The sequence below is a fragment of the Rhagoletis pomonella genome, unplaced genomic scaffold, assembly GCF_013731165.1.
Source record: "Rhagoletis pomonella isolate Grant_MI unplaced genomic scaffold, Rhpom_1.0 Rhpom_scaffold_00006, whole genome shotgun sequence".
NCBI lineage: Eukaryota > Metazoa > Arthropoda > Insecta > Diptera > Tephritidae > Rhagoletis > Rhagoletis pomonella.
In genome coordinates, this window is record NW_023458560.1 from 66,306,130 (window position 1) to 66,322,545 (window position 16,416).

Here is a 16,416-nt window from a genome sequence, read left to right on the forward strand (position 1 = left end):
GTATTTGTTTAAGACGAAAACTTTAAATATTGAATAATGTTTTTTGTATTTTATGTTTCATTAAACGAAGATGAACTCATTTAGATTTTTTTTAGAATATATTTAGTGACAATTTGATCAGTGCAGTGCGCATAGGAGGTGCTAAATTGTGCCTTACTAAAGCTTTGAGTTAGGTTAAAAAAATAAATGAATTAAATTGATTCCAGGTTAAGTTAAGAAGAGAAACGTTGAACACATCACTCATTATTCAATGGCGGTTTCTTTTCCACAAAAAATGTTAAATGTTACGATTAAACTTTAACTAATTTCGTCACAGCAAATCAATTCCGAAAATTCGAAAGAAAGTTTTGAAAACAATTTAAATTTTAAAAATTTTAAAAATTTTTAAAATTGCATTTCCCAATTTTTGTAGCCTGTCGAGCTTGGAAAATGTAATAATATGTATTTATACTCAACAATCGATTAAAGTTCAACCATTCCAATTCGAATATTCGTTTGTGCTTCAAAAAGGGATTCTCTTTTACTAAAAAACTTCCGATTTTAATTACTTAGTGACCGAGTTGCTGTTTGCCAGCGATAACTGACTGACCGAAAAATGGAAATCCAAAAATAAATACCTTTTTTTATTAATTTTTCAAAATTATTTTCTACAAAACGCAAACAATGTGGTTTGCTCCCGCGTACTTCTCGTACGATCGCCTACTTTTTCGCCTCATTTCAACAGCCTAGCCCGCCATGCGTATTGCAGTGATACATTTTAAGTGCAACAAACAAACAAAAAAAAGAAATAATCGCCTAAAATATATTAGTTTATAAAACGTATAAGCTTATGCATTTTTAAAAGAAGAAGAAACAAACGAACTTGTTATTTATGTTGTAATAACATAAAACTATTTATCTTTCATTTATGTACGTAAAAATTGAACTTAAATGAAAAAAAAAAACATTTGAGTGCTTCATTTTTTTCACGCGCGCGTATGATACATACTCGTAATACATACATACATACATATATTTGTAGTAATTTGTGTTTTGCTTTAACAAAACATATTTGTGAATTTTTAACATGGTTTATTTTTTTAATTTTAATTTTATTCACTTTGAAGATATGTTGTATTTAAAAACGATGCCAAATGTAAAAGCTGGTGCCTTTTTTCGAAGAGCAAAAGTTTGCACTAGAAGCGCAAACGTTCATCTCACAAAAAAAAATGTATTTCTTTTCTAAAAATGTTTAACTTTTTATTATTTATAAATTTATATTCTTCTTAACTAATTTTGAAACTTAGTTTATTTTGTAAACTTTCATTTTAACGTATTTTTATGCATTCTTTGGAATTCTCAAAATATGCCAATTAAGTGTTTTGTTTTTTGTCCTTATTTAATTGAAAAAATATATACATATTTGTACATTAAAATGCATAAAGATTTGTTTATTGAAACTCTGCTTGGCAAGCAAAAAGGTAAAGCGTCTAGTCTATGTATCTAAAAATTTAATTTTTGTTTCTGTATTACTAATGATTTTTTTTTAGTACTAAATCAAGTAAGGATATTTTATTTAAACAAATTGTTTTCTTTTGACTAAATTACTCTTACCCTTTTTAATAAAGCAAACAAAACGAAAGAAAATATAAACAGTTTTTCCATTTATCAAAATTAATGCCTACTAAAACATTGTAATCCAAGATGACATGAGAAGTGTTGAAGATGCCCAGCAGATTGAGAATAAAGTAATCGATTTTATCAATCGAAATAAATAAGATCAATTGGATGAAGCGTGTCCAGGAAATAAACTGAGTTCGCGTATTCCCTACCATCGGAAAAAGTCAAACTTAATAGAGAAAATTCCAGAAAGGAAGAAGTTAGCAATATATTTCGTAATTCATATATAGCGTCACCTGAAATGCAAAAAGACGTAACAACATCGTAGATGAAATGGAAAAAGTCGTTAAATATTTTTTAATTTTTTTTTCATAAAATGATGTCATATAAATCAAAAAGTAAATTTTGAATTTTTTATTAGTAATGACTTTTTGTATTTCAACGATGATGTTTGTTACGTCTTTTTGCGTTTCAGGTAACGATATACATATGTGTGTACATATTTAGTTTTAATTTTTTTACGAGTTTTTTTTTTTTTTACTTTTTATATTGATAAGGCTGATTATTTGCGGCTGAGGAAATATTCATATCTACAGGACTAACTAGTGGTTGAGGTGAGGTGAGGGAGGTTAGGTGACTTGAGTATAGTTAAGGTGAGGTGAGTTAAGGTAGAATAAAACGATGTTTCCACGACAAGTTATTCGTTCTCCCATACGTAATTCGCTTTCTCATTCGCAATTGGTGCCCGAACGAACCGAACAAATCGTTTTTGTTTTTTATCGGAAATTAATCAAAACAGCATAGACCACACACATCCCCGCCAGCACAAACATTGAAAATAAGCTAGCTTCGTTAAAATTATTGATTTAGCTATTTAGCCACTACATATCGAGCCCTAACCGCCAAAATAACGTAAGCGACATTTTTTTCAAAATTTTCTTTTTGATGCAGAAATATTCCTAGAGCATCTAGATGCATTTCTGAATCAAAAAGAAAATTTTGAAAAAAATGTCGCTTACGTTATTTTGGCGGTTAGGGCTCGATATTTTTTCTTCCGTTGAAATGCACAATAAACAACACATTAAACAATAAAGTGAATTACGAATGTATCGTGTAAACAGGATGATTCGCCGTTCGTAATTGGGGTACCGAACAACGTGATTCGGTTGTCGTGGAAACGCCGTTTAAGTTGAGTTAAGGTGAGTTGAGTTAAGGTGAGGTGAGATGCGGTGGGGTGGGGTAAGTTTAATGGAGGTGAGCTAGGGTAGTGGCTAAGACAGTTGAAAGTCTTTTGTAAGGCAATTCGAAAGATAGTAAGCAAGATAGTTTGAAAGATTTTGTTTATTCTATAACAAAAGTCTTACAAAAGCCAAATTTTATGGTGAAAAGTTTTTTTGGCAGTAAGCTCTTGTATATCACTTTGCTCGCGCTGCTCCAACAATCGCAATGACCGAGTGAGGAAAGCCACGACTCACAGTGGAGCAAAAGAGGTTGCTGTGGACAAATGAATTCTGATAGCCCAAATATGAACCGATTTGAAGTTTCTTTTTTTTTAAATAAAAGATAATTAAATTTCGTGTCGATCTATCCATGGCGATTTTTTAAAAAGGCTCTAGTGTTTTATTTATTTATGCTGAAAAATGAAAGAAAAAAATTTTACGTTTGAATGCTTCCACTTTTTTGGAAAGTACTTGAAATTAATTTCAAATGTCTGCAATTCTCTAAAAAAATAGAGGATACATTTAATTTAAAAATGTATTTCATCCGTTATCTATACTAATATATATTTTAAGAGCCGTTTTTTCGCTTTTTTCTAATCGAAAAACTGGAGAACAGCTGTACCTATATTATTGAAATTTTGGACATCGACTCTAGACCCTCAAAGGATGATGATAGAAGAAAAATAAATTCGATATATCAAGGGGGCGTGGCACCTCCCATACAAACTAAAGTTTTCAGACAACATATCTCTGGAAGTATTCATCGTCGAGTGCTGCAATTTAGTACAGATATATAATATCACGCCAAAGTCATGGAAAAAATGGGGATTGTTTAAAAAGGGGGCATGGCACCTCCCATACAAACTGAATTTCTCACACCACATACATATTCTAATGTTTGATTACAAAAAAACGGCTTTCAAAATATACTATATCAGTATAGATGGCAAATTAAACATATTTTTTAATTAAATGTTTCCTATGGAAAAATGTTTATGAATAGTTTTTTAAATAATTGCAGGCAATTGAAATTAATTTAAAGTATTTTCCAAAAAATTGGAAGCATTTAAAGTAAAATTTTTTTATTTCACTTTTCAACATAAACAAATAAAAAACTAGAGCTTTTTAAAAAAATCGCCACGGATAGATCGACGCGAAATTTAATTATCTCTTATTTAGTTGATATTTTTTTGAGCTCAAGGCCGGGATGAAATAAAACAATCTGTTTTTGTTGTTTTTAAATCGTCTATATTTCGACTTCAGTCTGAAGTCATCATCAGGTTTAAAAAAAAATAAACTTGAAACCGGTTCATACTTGGGCTCTCAAAATTGATTCGTCCACAGCAACCTTTTTTGCCCCACTGTGCGACGTGCCGTTGAAGGGATAAGGGGTCGTGTGCTCGGGCAGAGGAAATTTTTTTATATTTTTCCCCCAGTTTTTAAATTTAATTAATCTTTTAATTCTTGGAAATATTATTTTCTGATTTTTCTCTCTTTTGTTTATGTTTTAAATGTTATTGTTTTAAAAGGAAAACTATTTTTTAATTTAATTAAATTTTTGGAAACATATTTTTTCTTTTTTTATGAATTTTTAGTTATTCACCTTAGGCAGCTGGATTCTACAACGACAAAAGCTTTACCTCTAACCACTCCGTCCCTACGGTCCAACCCATCATGTTTTCTAGCTCTTACCGATAATTGTAACCGCATAAGCTATTCTGGCCCAGTCCAGTAAACAGCTTCACTTCGGTTAGGTACAACACATGTAGTCATCAATGAACATGCTCAGGCCTTAGGTCACAGGGAGTCAACCCCAGGTCTTTTACCCCCGTGTTGCTCAAGCCTTACCATCCGCCTGCACGGCCTCCAACGCGCGGCTGCGAACCAGCATCCAAAGAGCCCCTCACATAAGCAACAACTCATCTAACTCCGGCGGGAAGAGCATATCTCACCAATGTTCTCAATTTGTCGTTGGCCACCCTCATAATTCTAGATATGTGGTAATCAGGGAGAGTGGCTCTATTACTAAGCCGGGGAGTCTTATGACCCGATAGCTCTTCTTTTCCTAGTAGTGACCGTTTAGGCCTTGCTGCTCCCGTACTTCACGTGACACCTGACCCTAGCGAAGCCCCTGTGAGAGAACGGTCCTAGTAGCATTGGACTTTTCAAAGTCATTTTACACCGCAGGGACTCAAACGGTGGTCAACGAACTATTTAAGTGATCGGCAGTCTTCAGTAACCTTTCGTGACGAAACTGCTAAGCCAAGGGGTCACCAGGGTGCTGTTCTATCCCCGCTATTGTTTAAATTCTACATCTTAAAACTTTCTCAGCCATCGCAGGGAGTTTACCTCAATTGTCAATAAAGTACATAGCCACAATAAGGGCCTCAGCAAGCAGTTTTTGTAGGGTGCTACAGACGCTAGGATGCGCACAGGTCCTTGATTGAAGAGAAGCTTCCACCAAATCATGCCAGAAGGACTCTTTTCGAACACAAAGACGTGGACCAGACCTACATCAAATAACCAACGGAACCCAACGGCGTATAGATATACATACACTACATCTCAAAGCTTCCTCAACCAGCAGAGGGAGTCGCAATTGTCTCTTATGCTGACGACTGCTCGATAATGGCGTCTGGGAATGGAATTCATAACTTGTGCTCGAAAGTAAACGGTTACCTCTCCGACCTCTCTCGCTTCTTCACTGTAAGGAGCCTAACCCTATCCCTAAAAACTCCTCGGCAACCCTTTTTACCACCTGGACGAAGGAGGACAGACTACAGCTGGGAATTCTCGTCGATGTCGTCCAAGTTCCGACGGTGAATGAATTGTCAATAAAGTACAGAGACGCAACAAGGTCCTAAAGTCGCGTGGCGACGTGGCCACCCGAACAGACACTTGCTTACGCAGGAGCCCCTCACCAAGACACGTCAGAAGGCGTCTATACGAACTAAAGGACGATGTCCAGAGGTTCGTAAAGCAACCTCTGCACCAGACAGCATGCCGAAAGGCCATAAGCGCCATTCACAGGGAATCAGTATCAACCTACACTGGCTCTCGACCTGCGAATGCCGTTTTGGGAACACAACCACCTGACGTGGACGAGACAGAGCTTTGTCTGCCTCGGGAGTCTCGAACCACAATGACCCAACTTCACTCTGGCTACTGCAGCTGGTTAAACTCGTACCTGAGCAGATTAGATGTAAATGTACCCAATGAGTGTCCGGAAGGCGGAGAGACACCCCGCGATTCGATTTGCTTCTTTTCGCATGCCCAATAAAACCCCACTCAGCTAACGCCTCGGTCCCTATGGACAAACCGCATAGTGACAAGTCTATTTTGGCGGGGATGAGTAGCCGCTACAACAACAACGGCAACGGCGTATAGACAAGCCATCAACTGCATTCATAGAGAGTCCGTCACCACCTTGAATGCCGTGATAGGAGCCCAATCCCCACCCACCGGACACAGTGAGCTTCAGCTGTCTTGAGGGAACCACGTTAGTCCGACTCAGTTAAGGTATGCTGCATTTGTCTGAACTCGTATCTCGTGCATAATGCGTGTTCGGAATGTGGAGATTCGCCACGACTCCAAACCCCTTTTCATATGCCCACTCAAGCCTAATCAGCTAACACCAATCTTTTTCCGGTCCCACTCCGTTCGACACACACCATTTTTCCTGAGCCTACCATTACTTGAGCTTGACCACAACGGTTGATGGACAAACCCATGAAACCGGTTTTTTTCCAAACCAAACTTAACAGGGGATAACGGAAATTCGTCTTAAAATAAATCATCTTACCACCCAGTTGGAAAAATCAACCAACCCCAACATAAAATTGTTGCCTGGTGCTGTCGCCTGGAATGTATTTATGGTATCGACGACAACCAATTAAGGGCCCGTTTTGCAGTTCAAAATAGCTAAATTATTTAAGGGATTCCCTTAAACTCGCAAAGTCTTAAACCGTGTAAAACGAAGAGCTCGTAAATAGAGCTCCATAGGAATTTTGACAGTTCTTTTACGAGGCTCGTAAATTTAGGAGCTTTACGAGGTTTGAGACGCTTTTACGAATTTAAGGGAAGACCCCTAATGATTGCAACGCTTCGATGTTCGGTAAAAAAAAAGGTTTTTTAAAATTAGAAATTTTGTATAAACCTTTCATAAAAACGTATTTTTTCGCAAACATCTTACAAAGTAGATTTCTACTATATTTTGTTATAAATAAAAACTTCCATCACCAGCCAAGGCGTATCCATATAAGATGGTGTTCATGTCAAAAACATGTGTTTCTTGTACATTTGTGGTAATTCATGCTGTCATTGTGCGTATAGTTTGTTATTGTAATTTTTGTTTTTGCCCTACCGATACCACTTTGTACGAATTTGCTTTGTCAGCAGCATTACATAAAATACAACTCTGTATCATTTTGTCGTTATCTTTACTTTCCTTCCCTGTGCTGTCAAGAAATCACGAACAAACGTCAAAAACATTTTAAACAAAGTTTCACCTCTTGCTGCATGAATCAAAGAAAAATTAGGCCAGAAACGTAAATTACTTAAAAAATCACATAAAAATTTACCGAAAGAAGGCCGCTGAAGTGTGTTCTTTGTCTGTATCGTAGAAAAGTAACCACTAACCAAAAACCATTTGCATCATAGAGGTACTGCGTGCAACCGTCCCTCCGGCCGTAGACCTAGCAACACAGTGCAGTAAGCAGGTTGGTAGCAGGAACAGCCGATCGAGGCACGGTGTGGTGCATTGCATTTGTGTTACCGACAACAAGTTCCCTTGGAGTTGTCGCAACGGCGCCGTTTAGGATGGATGCCAAAAATGACGATTCCGCTGGCAGCGACTCGCTGGACAAGTCTTTGCAAAAGAAATGTGTAGTCGATGACGTTGGTCAGGGTGAGGGTTCAACGGCAAATGCAGCGCTGGCGCAAGGCATTAGTGACAGAAATGATAAACAAAAATCGGATACTGACGCTACTGAAAATCACCCTCCTGCAATTTCCAATAATTCACAAAACAAGACTGAGAAGAGTGCTGGTGATGGCGTATGCGGTAGTGTCTTGGAAAATAGTTGCCGAGTGGAAGGTAAATATGAAAGCAGTAGCATTCACAACGCAGGGATTGCAAACGATTCAGAAACAGCGCTTGTAGTTGATGATGCGCACGAAGCGGCTAATGTCGCCAATGTTAATAGCAATGCGGCAGAAGGTAAAACGTACACTCTTAACAGTGATGACGCCGCCATTTCCAATAATATAGAAAATGATGCAGCAGAGGCGCCTAGCGAAAGTAACTCCAATAGTAGCAACAACAGCACCAATAGCAACAGTAATTGTAGCAGCAACAATAGTTATGCCTTCGAAACAAAAGTTAAGCAGATCTCCAAGAACCTCAAAGAGACAACTCTGGCTGAGTGCGCGAATAAGAAAGCCTCAGCAGACGATACGAACTCCACTTCGTCCGCATCTTCAGCCTCATCGGCCTCGTCTACACCGGAGTGTGAACAGGCGACAGGCGATGCCGCGACGGCGGCTTTATACTCGTTGGGTCCTAGCACTAGCGCCGCCGCGGCGGCAGCAGCAGCAGCCGTAGCTGGCGGTGCCAGTGGCCAAGATGAGCATGATCATCGCTCAAAAAAAGTACGGTTTCATCCAGATGTTAAGGAAAACGACGGTGGTAATAGGGTTATTCCAAAAAAGAAGAAGAAACTGAAAACAGCTCAGGCTGGAGGTAGCCCGGGCAGCGGCGCTGGTGGCGCCGGCGATGATGCGTCAGGTAGTAGTCAACGAGGTACATCGGCTGAAGATGACATGGAGTTTGACGAAGAGGAAGATGTGGAAGAGGAAGGTACTTTCAGCATAGCTAAAACGATAGAAGACGCGCAAGATTATTTGAAGGAGCATCCGCTCACATTTGCCGGTTCCTTTGATAAAAGTAATGTCACCACACAAAGCGGTCTGCTAGAAGAAGAAGACTTACCACAGCTAGCCGAAGCATCAGAAGACGATGACGAAGACTTCTGTGGTCAAGAGCTTCCAGAGAATGGAGTGGCATGCATTCTAGGCAAACAAAATAAATGCGGAAAGGTAGAGATATTGTTTCCAATTATGAATTTTGATACCCAATATGCAATTTTTATATTTACGAAATTAATGAATAAACTTATTTTCATAAGGTTGAGTTCCTGCTGCGTTATGTAGATAGGCCTGGCTTATTTTGGGAAACAGAAGAATTAATCGGTCAGCGATGTCCCAATTTACTTAATCAGTATGAGCAATGTCGTGAAAAACGTCAGGCGCGTTTAGTGAGTTGTATACAAGTAATTATTACGAAGCCTTTGTGTGTTTAAAACAATTATTTTTCCCCAACTAGATGAACTTTGTGGCGAAGCGTCAAAACCTACGGCAGCGATACACCGACTTCTAGAAACAAATGTGTTCACGTTGAGGTTGACTTGACTACTGGAACAACAACCATATTTCGCTTTATAGTGTTTGCGGTGCAGAAATGCTTCTCACGATAAAAATATATATATATATACAAAAATCATTACAATACAAAAAGTATGAAATTTAATGCAAAATTGCTGCTTTATTAGAATGGCAATATGTACAGTAAATTTCATGATGTTCTTCAATGACAACGAGGAACTATAAAAATTCAATAACTGCAAGAACTGCTACAGCAATCGTAGCATTATCCCTCCCCGATTTCCATTGAACAATTTATACGACAAATGCTTTTTTATAGTACCCATATAACCTTAGTTCACATATTCCGCTGCCGTGTGCATCATTTTCGATGAATTGACCGCACAACCACCAGAGACAGTGAATGAAAAAATTTAATAGCTGGACTTGTATATGTAAAACAGATTAACTTTTATCAATGTACTCATTTAATGGAAAATAACTATTAAATTGAAAATGGGGATTTAAAGATATGCAAAAATGCCAGCAAAAGCACAATGCAAAAAAAGAAATAAAATCGATGATAGTAATATAATTAATTATATATAATAAACTATAAGTAAAAGAAGCAAAATTTTTTTCATTAGCAGACATTAAAATATGAACCATGCATATGCATTTTAATGTTATTGATATTAAGTCTAATCTTATGACGGACACGTGTATAATTTGGGACTATCGCTGAATCAATCGTAGTCCGATTTTCGTAAAATCTACGAAAATGCGATCACTTAATCCGAATAGCACGAACGTATATATTTAAAGTATATGTATGTAGACTACGATGGAATCGTGAAAGTTACTTTAAAAATAATTGCTGTTGTCCTTTGTCATTTTATTTCCATTTTTGTGCCTAGTGTACATTCGGTATTAGCAATTATTTATTAGGAAATTGGTAGGGAATAACGATGATTTCTCTTATGAAAGGAAGTGAATGAAAAATTTTTAATTTTCCTTGCTTTGCTTTTGGCATTTTCGTTGTTTTCTATTGAAAGAACCAAAAACTTGAATTCAACTGAATTGAAAAGTGTAAAAGCAAATAGAAAACAAAAGAGAATGAGCAAGAATTACTTTCAAGTACTTGAATCATGTAAATCGGGTGTAACCTAACCTAACATTCATGCTCTTCCATGGATTTTTTGGGAAATTTGAGAGCAGCCAATAATTTGTAATAATCACTTTACCGAACAGACCTGTTGTATAACGGCAAATGGACCCTCAAAGTAAAAAAACTACGCCAGTGTCGGATCAAAATGGAAGATAAACCCAGGGTTGCAATTTTTAGTTAAGTGTTGGTAAAATAACGAAAGCAAGCACGATGCAGAAAATGAAGGCGGCGCCATTCGCGGACCGCTAATTTTATCAACAGATGATTCGTAGCTTTTTTCCTATAAAAAAAAAAATAATTGTAACAGAAAATTTAAGGAATTAATCTAAGTTTGAACTGGCGTTGAAAAACTGGACCTTGCTGAAGTTTAAAATTTTAATGAAAATTTTTAAAATTTGCTTAATTTTTGTGAACTCTAAGTGCTTTCTGTTATAGTTCTAACTATGGCTGCGTTTCTTAAAGAAACTTTCTTTATACATTGCAGGCAATCCCATCTCATAGGCAGAATAAACAGCATGCGTTTGAAATATAATAATAATAATAATAGATTGGCGCTTACACATATGTTAGTGTTTGGCCGAGCTTCTCCTCCGATATAATCTAGAACGTTCTAAAGAGTAAGTAAACACACGTTCAGAATGGATAAAGAAATGCTGCATATATTTCAAATGCAAGTTATTATAAAAAGGCGGAAACGATATCATTTTGAATTTTGCTGCTATTTTATTGCCCGTGGGTGTATGAATGTATGCCTGTGGGACATTCTGTGTTAAGCCGCGCTTAAACGGGCCGATTTCGAGTCGACAAGAAAATGGACTAAACTAACTATTTGCACGAGTACACAGAAGACCAATCTAGAAAACATTGCGGGGCATTTGTCCTGCGTCGTTCTTTCATTGTTTTATTCCGTTTTTTGCTTTTAATTTTTTTCCGTGTAGGGCACTAAACACCCAACGTTTCCCAACACTAACAAATTTTCAGCATGCAACCCTGCAATTTGTAGCGTTGCCTTCCAAAACGTTTTTGCGCTTCATTTTCCACGCCGAAATCGTTTTTCTTCTAAACAGTGTTTTTTGTGCAGTAATTTGCCAATAAAACTAATTTTAAGTGAATAAATCTACTGATTCAGTGACAAGAGAATAGTGAGTATTGGCGTTGTTAATTTCCAAGTTTGTATTACGATTCTAACAAATTTTCTCATGTTTTTTGTGTCTTCGGTTCTGTTGCGTTGCGTTGCTGTACATTTTTCTTGCCATTACAATTTTTCGACTGAACCACTACTCGCAATTATACTTATTTTAATTGCATGCAGAAAGAAAGGGGAACGGCGATTGGTGTAATTGCTTGTTTAATTTAATATAAAAGTACAAAAAGTTATATCCAGTCAAAATGAAATCAAAGAAATCTGATTCCGCAACTACCGATGCTGTTGCCGACTCATCAGAAGAGGAAGAGTACGCAGTGGAAAAAATTTGCGGCCGCCGCGTGCGCAAGGGAAAGGTTAGTAATTTTAGTCAGCATTTTTACGTTTATTTATTATGTACTGTTGTTAAATGCAATTAAACTAATTTATTAAACTATAGGTCGAATATTATCTCAAATGGAAAGGCTATCCTGAGGAAGAAAATACCTGGGAACCCGTGGAGAATTTAGATTGCCAAGATTTGATACAGGCATATGAAGCAGATCGTGAGAAAAATGAGGTAAGTTGTAATTGTGTATAATGTTAGCATAGCGTAGCTTGTAAACGAGTCTGCCAGCTTATCTTCATAATAGGAGCAGATTTTGGCGGGAAATCGGTTGGTTTGCCGCTTAATTTTGAGCAATATGGTAGGTAGTAAATTTAAAGGTTGACCCTAAAATTATAAAAATGGTGATAGTAGGCCCGCTCATAAGTTGAATATTAAATTTGTACTGCTTCATTAATTTTACATATTGAAATTACCTGGTCCGGAATGTGTTTCGAGTGTTAGCTTAGCTTTAAATAGCTATAGATTCGCCTTGGTCTAACTGAAGTCGTTGCACGTTACATAGGTATATTTTTTCATACATACAGTGCTGGACATATCTATAGCACCCCTATTTAAAAGTAAAACTGTTTGCCACTTATGTTTAATTATTTATTTTTAAGAACTTTCAATTACAGTTCATTCTCTAACAAAACTGTTATAAACACAAATGTAAAACTTTTTAAAAGACTACGAAAAAATGCAACAAATATTCACCTAAATTGCAGACTTTTTACTCAGAAGTGTTAAAATATTTTTGAGTACATTTTAGTCTGATAATGTGCAACTTTCAAGTGGATAAAAATTACCATTGATTTTTTAGCTTTTTTTTTGTCGCATATGCTTCCATATAACGAATAAACACAATTTAGTTTTATATGGAAGAAACCCGAAGCACCTCCGGCGAAAAAAATCAACGGTGGTTTTTAGCCCCTTGAAATATGCACATTATTAGACTTACGGCTCGTATTCTGTATCAGTGACACAGTGTTTTTTACGGGAAAATATATGAAAAAGTTTAAATTTGTTAGTAAAAAATGTTTGTCACCGACACAAAATTGGGATATAAAATTTAATGGCCCATAAAACAGTGTACTCAAAAAAATTCTAACACTTCTGAGAAAAAAGTTTGAAATTTTGGGTGAAAATTTGTTGCATTTTTTCTAGTTTTCTACAAAGTTTTAAACTTGGACTTTTATGGGTCTTGTTAGAGAATGAACTGTATTTTAATTGAAAATTCCTAAAAATAAATAAATAAACATGAGTGGCAAACAATATCACTTCGAAATGGGCGTGCTATTGTATTGGCCATACGTATGTATGCGAAGTGAATTGCAGACCTGCCTGTTAATTCCAAATTTCAACAAACCTTACTAAGATTTTTAGAAAAATTCTAAGAATGCAGTTTTATAGCCCATTAAATTCTAGCTTAAGAAAAAAACAAGCTTCAAGGGGCTAATAATTCGCGTTTCTTTTTGATAATAATTCTTTTTGCTGACAGTGTCACGCATATTCTTCCATAGAAAGTATGTATGTTCGAATCTTTTTGTGAGGAAGAAAATTATTACACCATTAATTATCAAAATCAACGCGAATACTTAGCCACGTAAAACTTGAACTTTCTTAAGCTATCATTTAATGGGCTATAAAACTGTGCCTTGAACTTTTCCAAAAATCCTTAATAAAAAGTTTTGTTGTTGTTGTTGTAGCAGCATACAAGTTCCCCAAAGAGGTTTTGGGGAGTGCTGCTGGAATGACAGTGCTTGGCCAAATATAAATCCGGGTCGTTCCGCTTACGTAGACCCGACTGTCGTGGGAACGAATAAAAAGTTTGTTGTACAAGTTTGAATTTTTATAGTTTTTGTTAGATAACGAAATTATGAACATTAAACAGACATAAGAACAAAATCCCCAACTGTTAAAAATGTCGTGTCCCTATTATTTTTTCGCATGACTGTCTATATACATATAACAATCCAACAAACATTCTCCCAATCTCATCACATATGTTCAATAACTCCATTTACCATAACGTTTTCAGCCTGCCACATCCAGTAAACCACCTGAGAAAAAAGATACGTCCAGTAAAAAGGAAGCTAGCAGCAGTGGACGTACTAGTGCTGCTGGTAATAAACGCAAGTCTGAAGAGAAAACTTCAGGTAGGCAAAATTACTCGTTAAAATTATGTATGTACTGAAATAATTTCTCATTTTTCCAATTTTCTTGTCTTTATTGTCAAGCAGGTAGCAAGAAAAAACGACGTGACTCATTAAAATCAGAAACTGACAATGATTCAGTATCCGACATTTCCTCGCGTACCTCTGAGCGCACTGGTTTTGATAGAGGCTTAGAGGCCGAGAAAATACTTGGCGCCTCTGATTCGAGCGGTGGCTTGACTTTCCTCATACAATTCAAGGGTGTTGACCAGGCTGAAATGGTGCCAGCAGCGATTGCAAATGTTAAGATTCCACAAATGGTTATTAAGTTCTACGAAGAACGTCTCTCCTGGTATTCTGATAATGAAGAATAAGTTTAAATTAATTACATAGTTGATGATTAAATATCTATATCAAAATATAAACAAACAAGTAGACACATGCATACAACATGCCTAAAACAACACGACTTTTCACATTTCCTTAATATTATCTCGGGCAATCAGAGGTGAACTGTTAATATATAAATTGAATATGAATAAGTTCATTTTATATTATATTTGGAGACTATCGTAATAAAAACACACAATTTTACTCAATTTTAAACATCCAATGAACAAAGGAAAAAAGTTTCTCATATAGTCTTATAGTTAATATTTGCTTAACTATAAACTGTTTTGATTTTAACAAATATCACTATTTCACCACGTGTTTTTTAGTATGCACTGTACCGGAAAAGTCAAGTTGGTATCAATTTGTACATATTTTCGAAATATGTTCCGAAATTGAGAGAATCGTACACACCTTTTAACACTTTATTGCTCCATCCATGTTAGGACGATCGATTTGTTAGAACTAAACAAAAATCAAGCAATGTACTGATGTGGGAAATATGTTTAAATAAATTTAAAAAAATAAATAAAAATTGTTGCGTTATTTGTATGAAAAGGCTTTTAAAGGATTCACATTTCGGACAGGTAGGAAAATTTGTCGATAGGGAAATATGAATATACATACATACATATATCTATAGTCACAAACCTTAACTGACTTTTTCATATTTACATTAGATATGCCTGCAGGGTTGTTTAAGCCGTAAGGAATTTCCGCAGTGTTATGAAAAGACATCTGGACTAATTTTTTGTAAGCAAATAGAATAGAAGTCGCGAACACCCTAGCGCTGATGAGAACAGCACAGGCGTGTAGCTAAAAGATATGAAAAATATTACGAATATTTGTACATGGGCGGTTTAGCAACCACGTTAGGTACCTAAAAATACAAAATACATACATAATCGATACAAAACAAACAAAATGAGCAATTATACGCACTGATCTTTGTGTTGCTCTTGAATGCTTCATTTACATCCCCCATTTCCTTGTTACCTACCTCAGCAGTGACTAAGAATAAGGAAAAATTCTGCTTGTGTTTACTTTCCATGAAAATTGCATTAGCCTGCCATACGTTAAACGGATGTTTCACTAGTAACAAATGATTTCAAGTGGCGCCACGGTTGTCTTTTGAAATTTTGTAAAGTATGTTCTGTAATACATTCCCTGAAGAAAATATATACAGTACACGTAAGTCACTGAGTTGTGGTTATAGCAGCAGTGTTCAACCGACAGGAGGTCTTGTTGTGTGTACTCTTCATCCTCTGACTCTTGTGGGCTTCAGGATAAGTGTAGTCTATCCTGTTTTCGGTGTCTGGGTCGTCGGGTTGAAGGTGTATGCGAAAAGATGTTGGGTGTTATGAGGATCCTGCCCGCATGCTGGTTTGTGGGGTTGGCGGATCGTTCCGAACCAGAGCGTTGAAGTGGGTTTCACGGTAACATCACACGTTGAATTGCTCAGATAGCAGCCAACATCTGGCTTTCTTTCGTGGGGATGATGCTTGGACGACATGAGGTGGCCCTAGGTGCGGCCAGCTATCGACTTGAGCACTTCGTTCCTGGCTCGTAATTTGCTGCAGGTGGCTGAGGTGTGCGCAGAGAAGGAGAACAGGCTTTCAAACGCAACTCCAAGGATTTTCGGGTGGTTGGTTGTAGGTATTTTTACGCCCTCGACGTATACGCCCAGTTCGAGCCTGATCTCCTTGATCAATGTGGTGAAGAGTTGACGTTGGTTCAGACCCTCGGTTATCTGTGTGATGATGGCGTTCAAATCTGTGGTGGATTTTGTTGTTGTTGTTGTAGCGGCTACAACAACGCCGCTCAGATCAGTTAGTCCCTCAATCGTTGTCGTCATGCTCTACTAGCGGTAGCCCCAGGAAGCGTGCAGCCTCGACGGAGTCTGTCCATAGGGGCAGGGGCGTTAGTGAGGTGGGAATCAGAGGGCATACGAATAG

General features: G+C 36.9%; 2 protein-coding genes across 3 annotated transcripts; both read left to right on the forward strand.

The window, feature by feature from the left end:
• The first annotated feature begins 7,091 nt into the window (after positions 1–7,091).
• Positions 7,092–9,762, forward strand: LOC118741139 (ankyrin repeat-containing protein kinase A-like). The gene is made up of 3 exons (XM_036472994.1): positions 7,092–8,915; positions 9,005–9,133; positions 9,202–9,762. The coding sequence occupies exons 1-3, from the start codon at positions 7,638–7,640 to the stop codon at positions 9,253–9,255; spliced, it is 1,461 nt and encodes a 486-aa protein (XP_036328887.1). The 5' UTR covers positions 7,092–7,637; the 3' UTR covers positions 9,256–9,762.
• Positions 9,763–11,406: 1,644 nt separating this feature from the next.
• On the forward strand, positions 11,407–14,978 carry LOC118741140 (heterochromatin protein 1). 2 transcript variants are annotated; one of them, XM_036472995.1, is made up of 5 exons: positions 11,407–11,549; positions 11,720–11,907; positions 11,991–12,110; positions 13,957–14,074; positions 14,159–14,978. In XM_036472995.1, exons 2-5 carry the CDS (start codon positions 11,797–11,799, stop codon positions 14,443–14,445), a joined length of 636 nt encoding a protein of 211 aa, XP_036328888.1. In that variant the 5' UTR covers positions 11,407–11,549; positions 11,720–11,796; the 3' UTR covers positions 14,446–14,978. The 2 variants fall into 2 exon arrangements, with proteins under 2 accessions (XP_036328888.1, XP_036328889.1); XM_036472996.1 differs by having other exon boundaries at positions 11,724–11,907.
• Positions 14,979–16,416: the final 1,438 nt, after the last annotated feature.

Coding starts and splice junctions, on each gene's coding strand:
- LOC118741139 (XM_036472994.1), top strand. CDS start 7,638: ATGGATGCCAAAAATGACGATTCCGCTGGCAGCGACTCGCTGGACAAG. Junction 8,916..9,004: donor AACAAAATAAATGCGGAAAG/GTAGAGATATTG, acceptor TATTTTCATAAG/GTTGAGTTCCTGCTGCGTTA. Junction 9,134..9,201: donor AAAAACGTCAGGCGCGTTTA/GTGAGTTGTATA, acceptor TTCCCCAACTAG/ATGAACTTTGTGGCGAAGCG.
- LOC118741140 (XM_036472995.1), top strand. CDS start 11,797: ATGAAATCAAAGAAATCTGATTCCGCAACTACCGATGCTGTTGCCGAC. Junction 11,908..11,990: donor GCCGCGTGCGCAAGGGAAAG/GTTAGTAATTTT, acceptor ATTAAACTATAG/GTCGAATATTATCTCAAATG. Junction 14,075..14,158: donor GTCTGAAGAGAAAACTTCAG/GTAGGCAAAATT, acceptor ATTGTCAAGCAG/GTAGCAAGAAAAAACGACGT.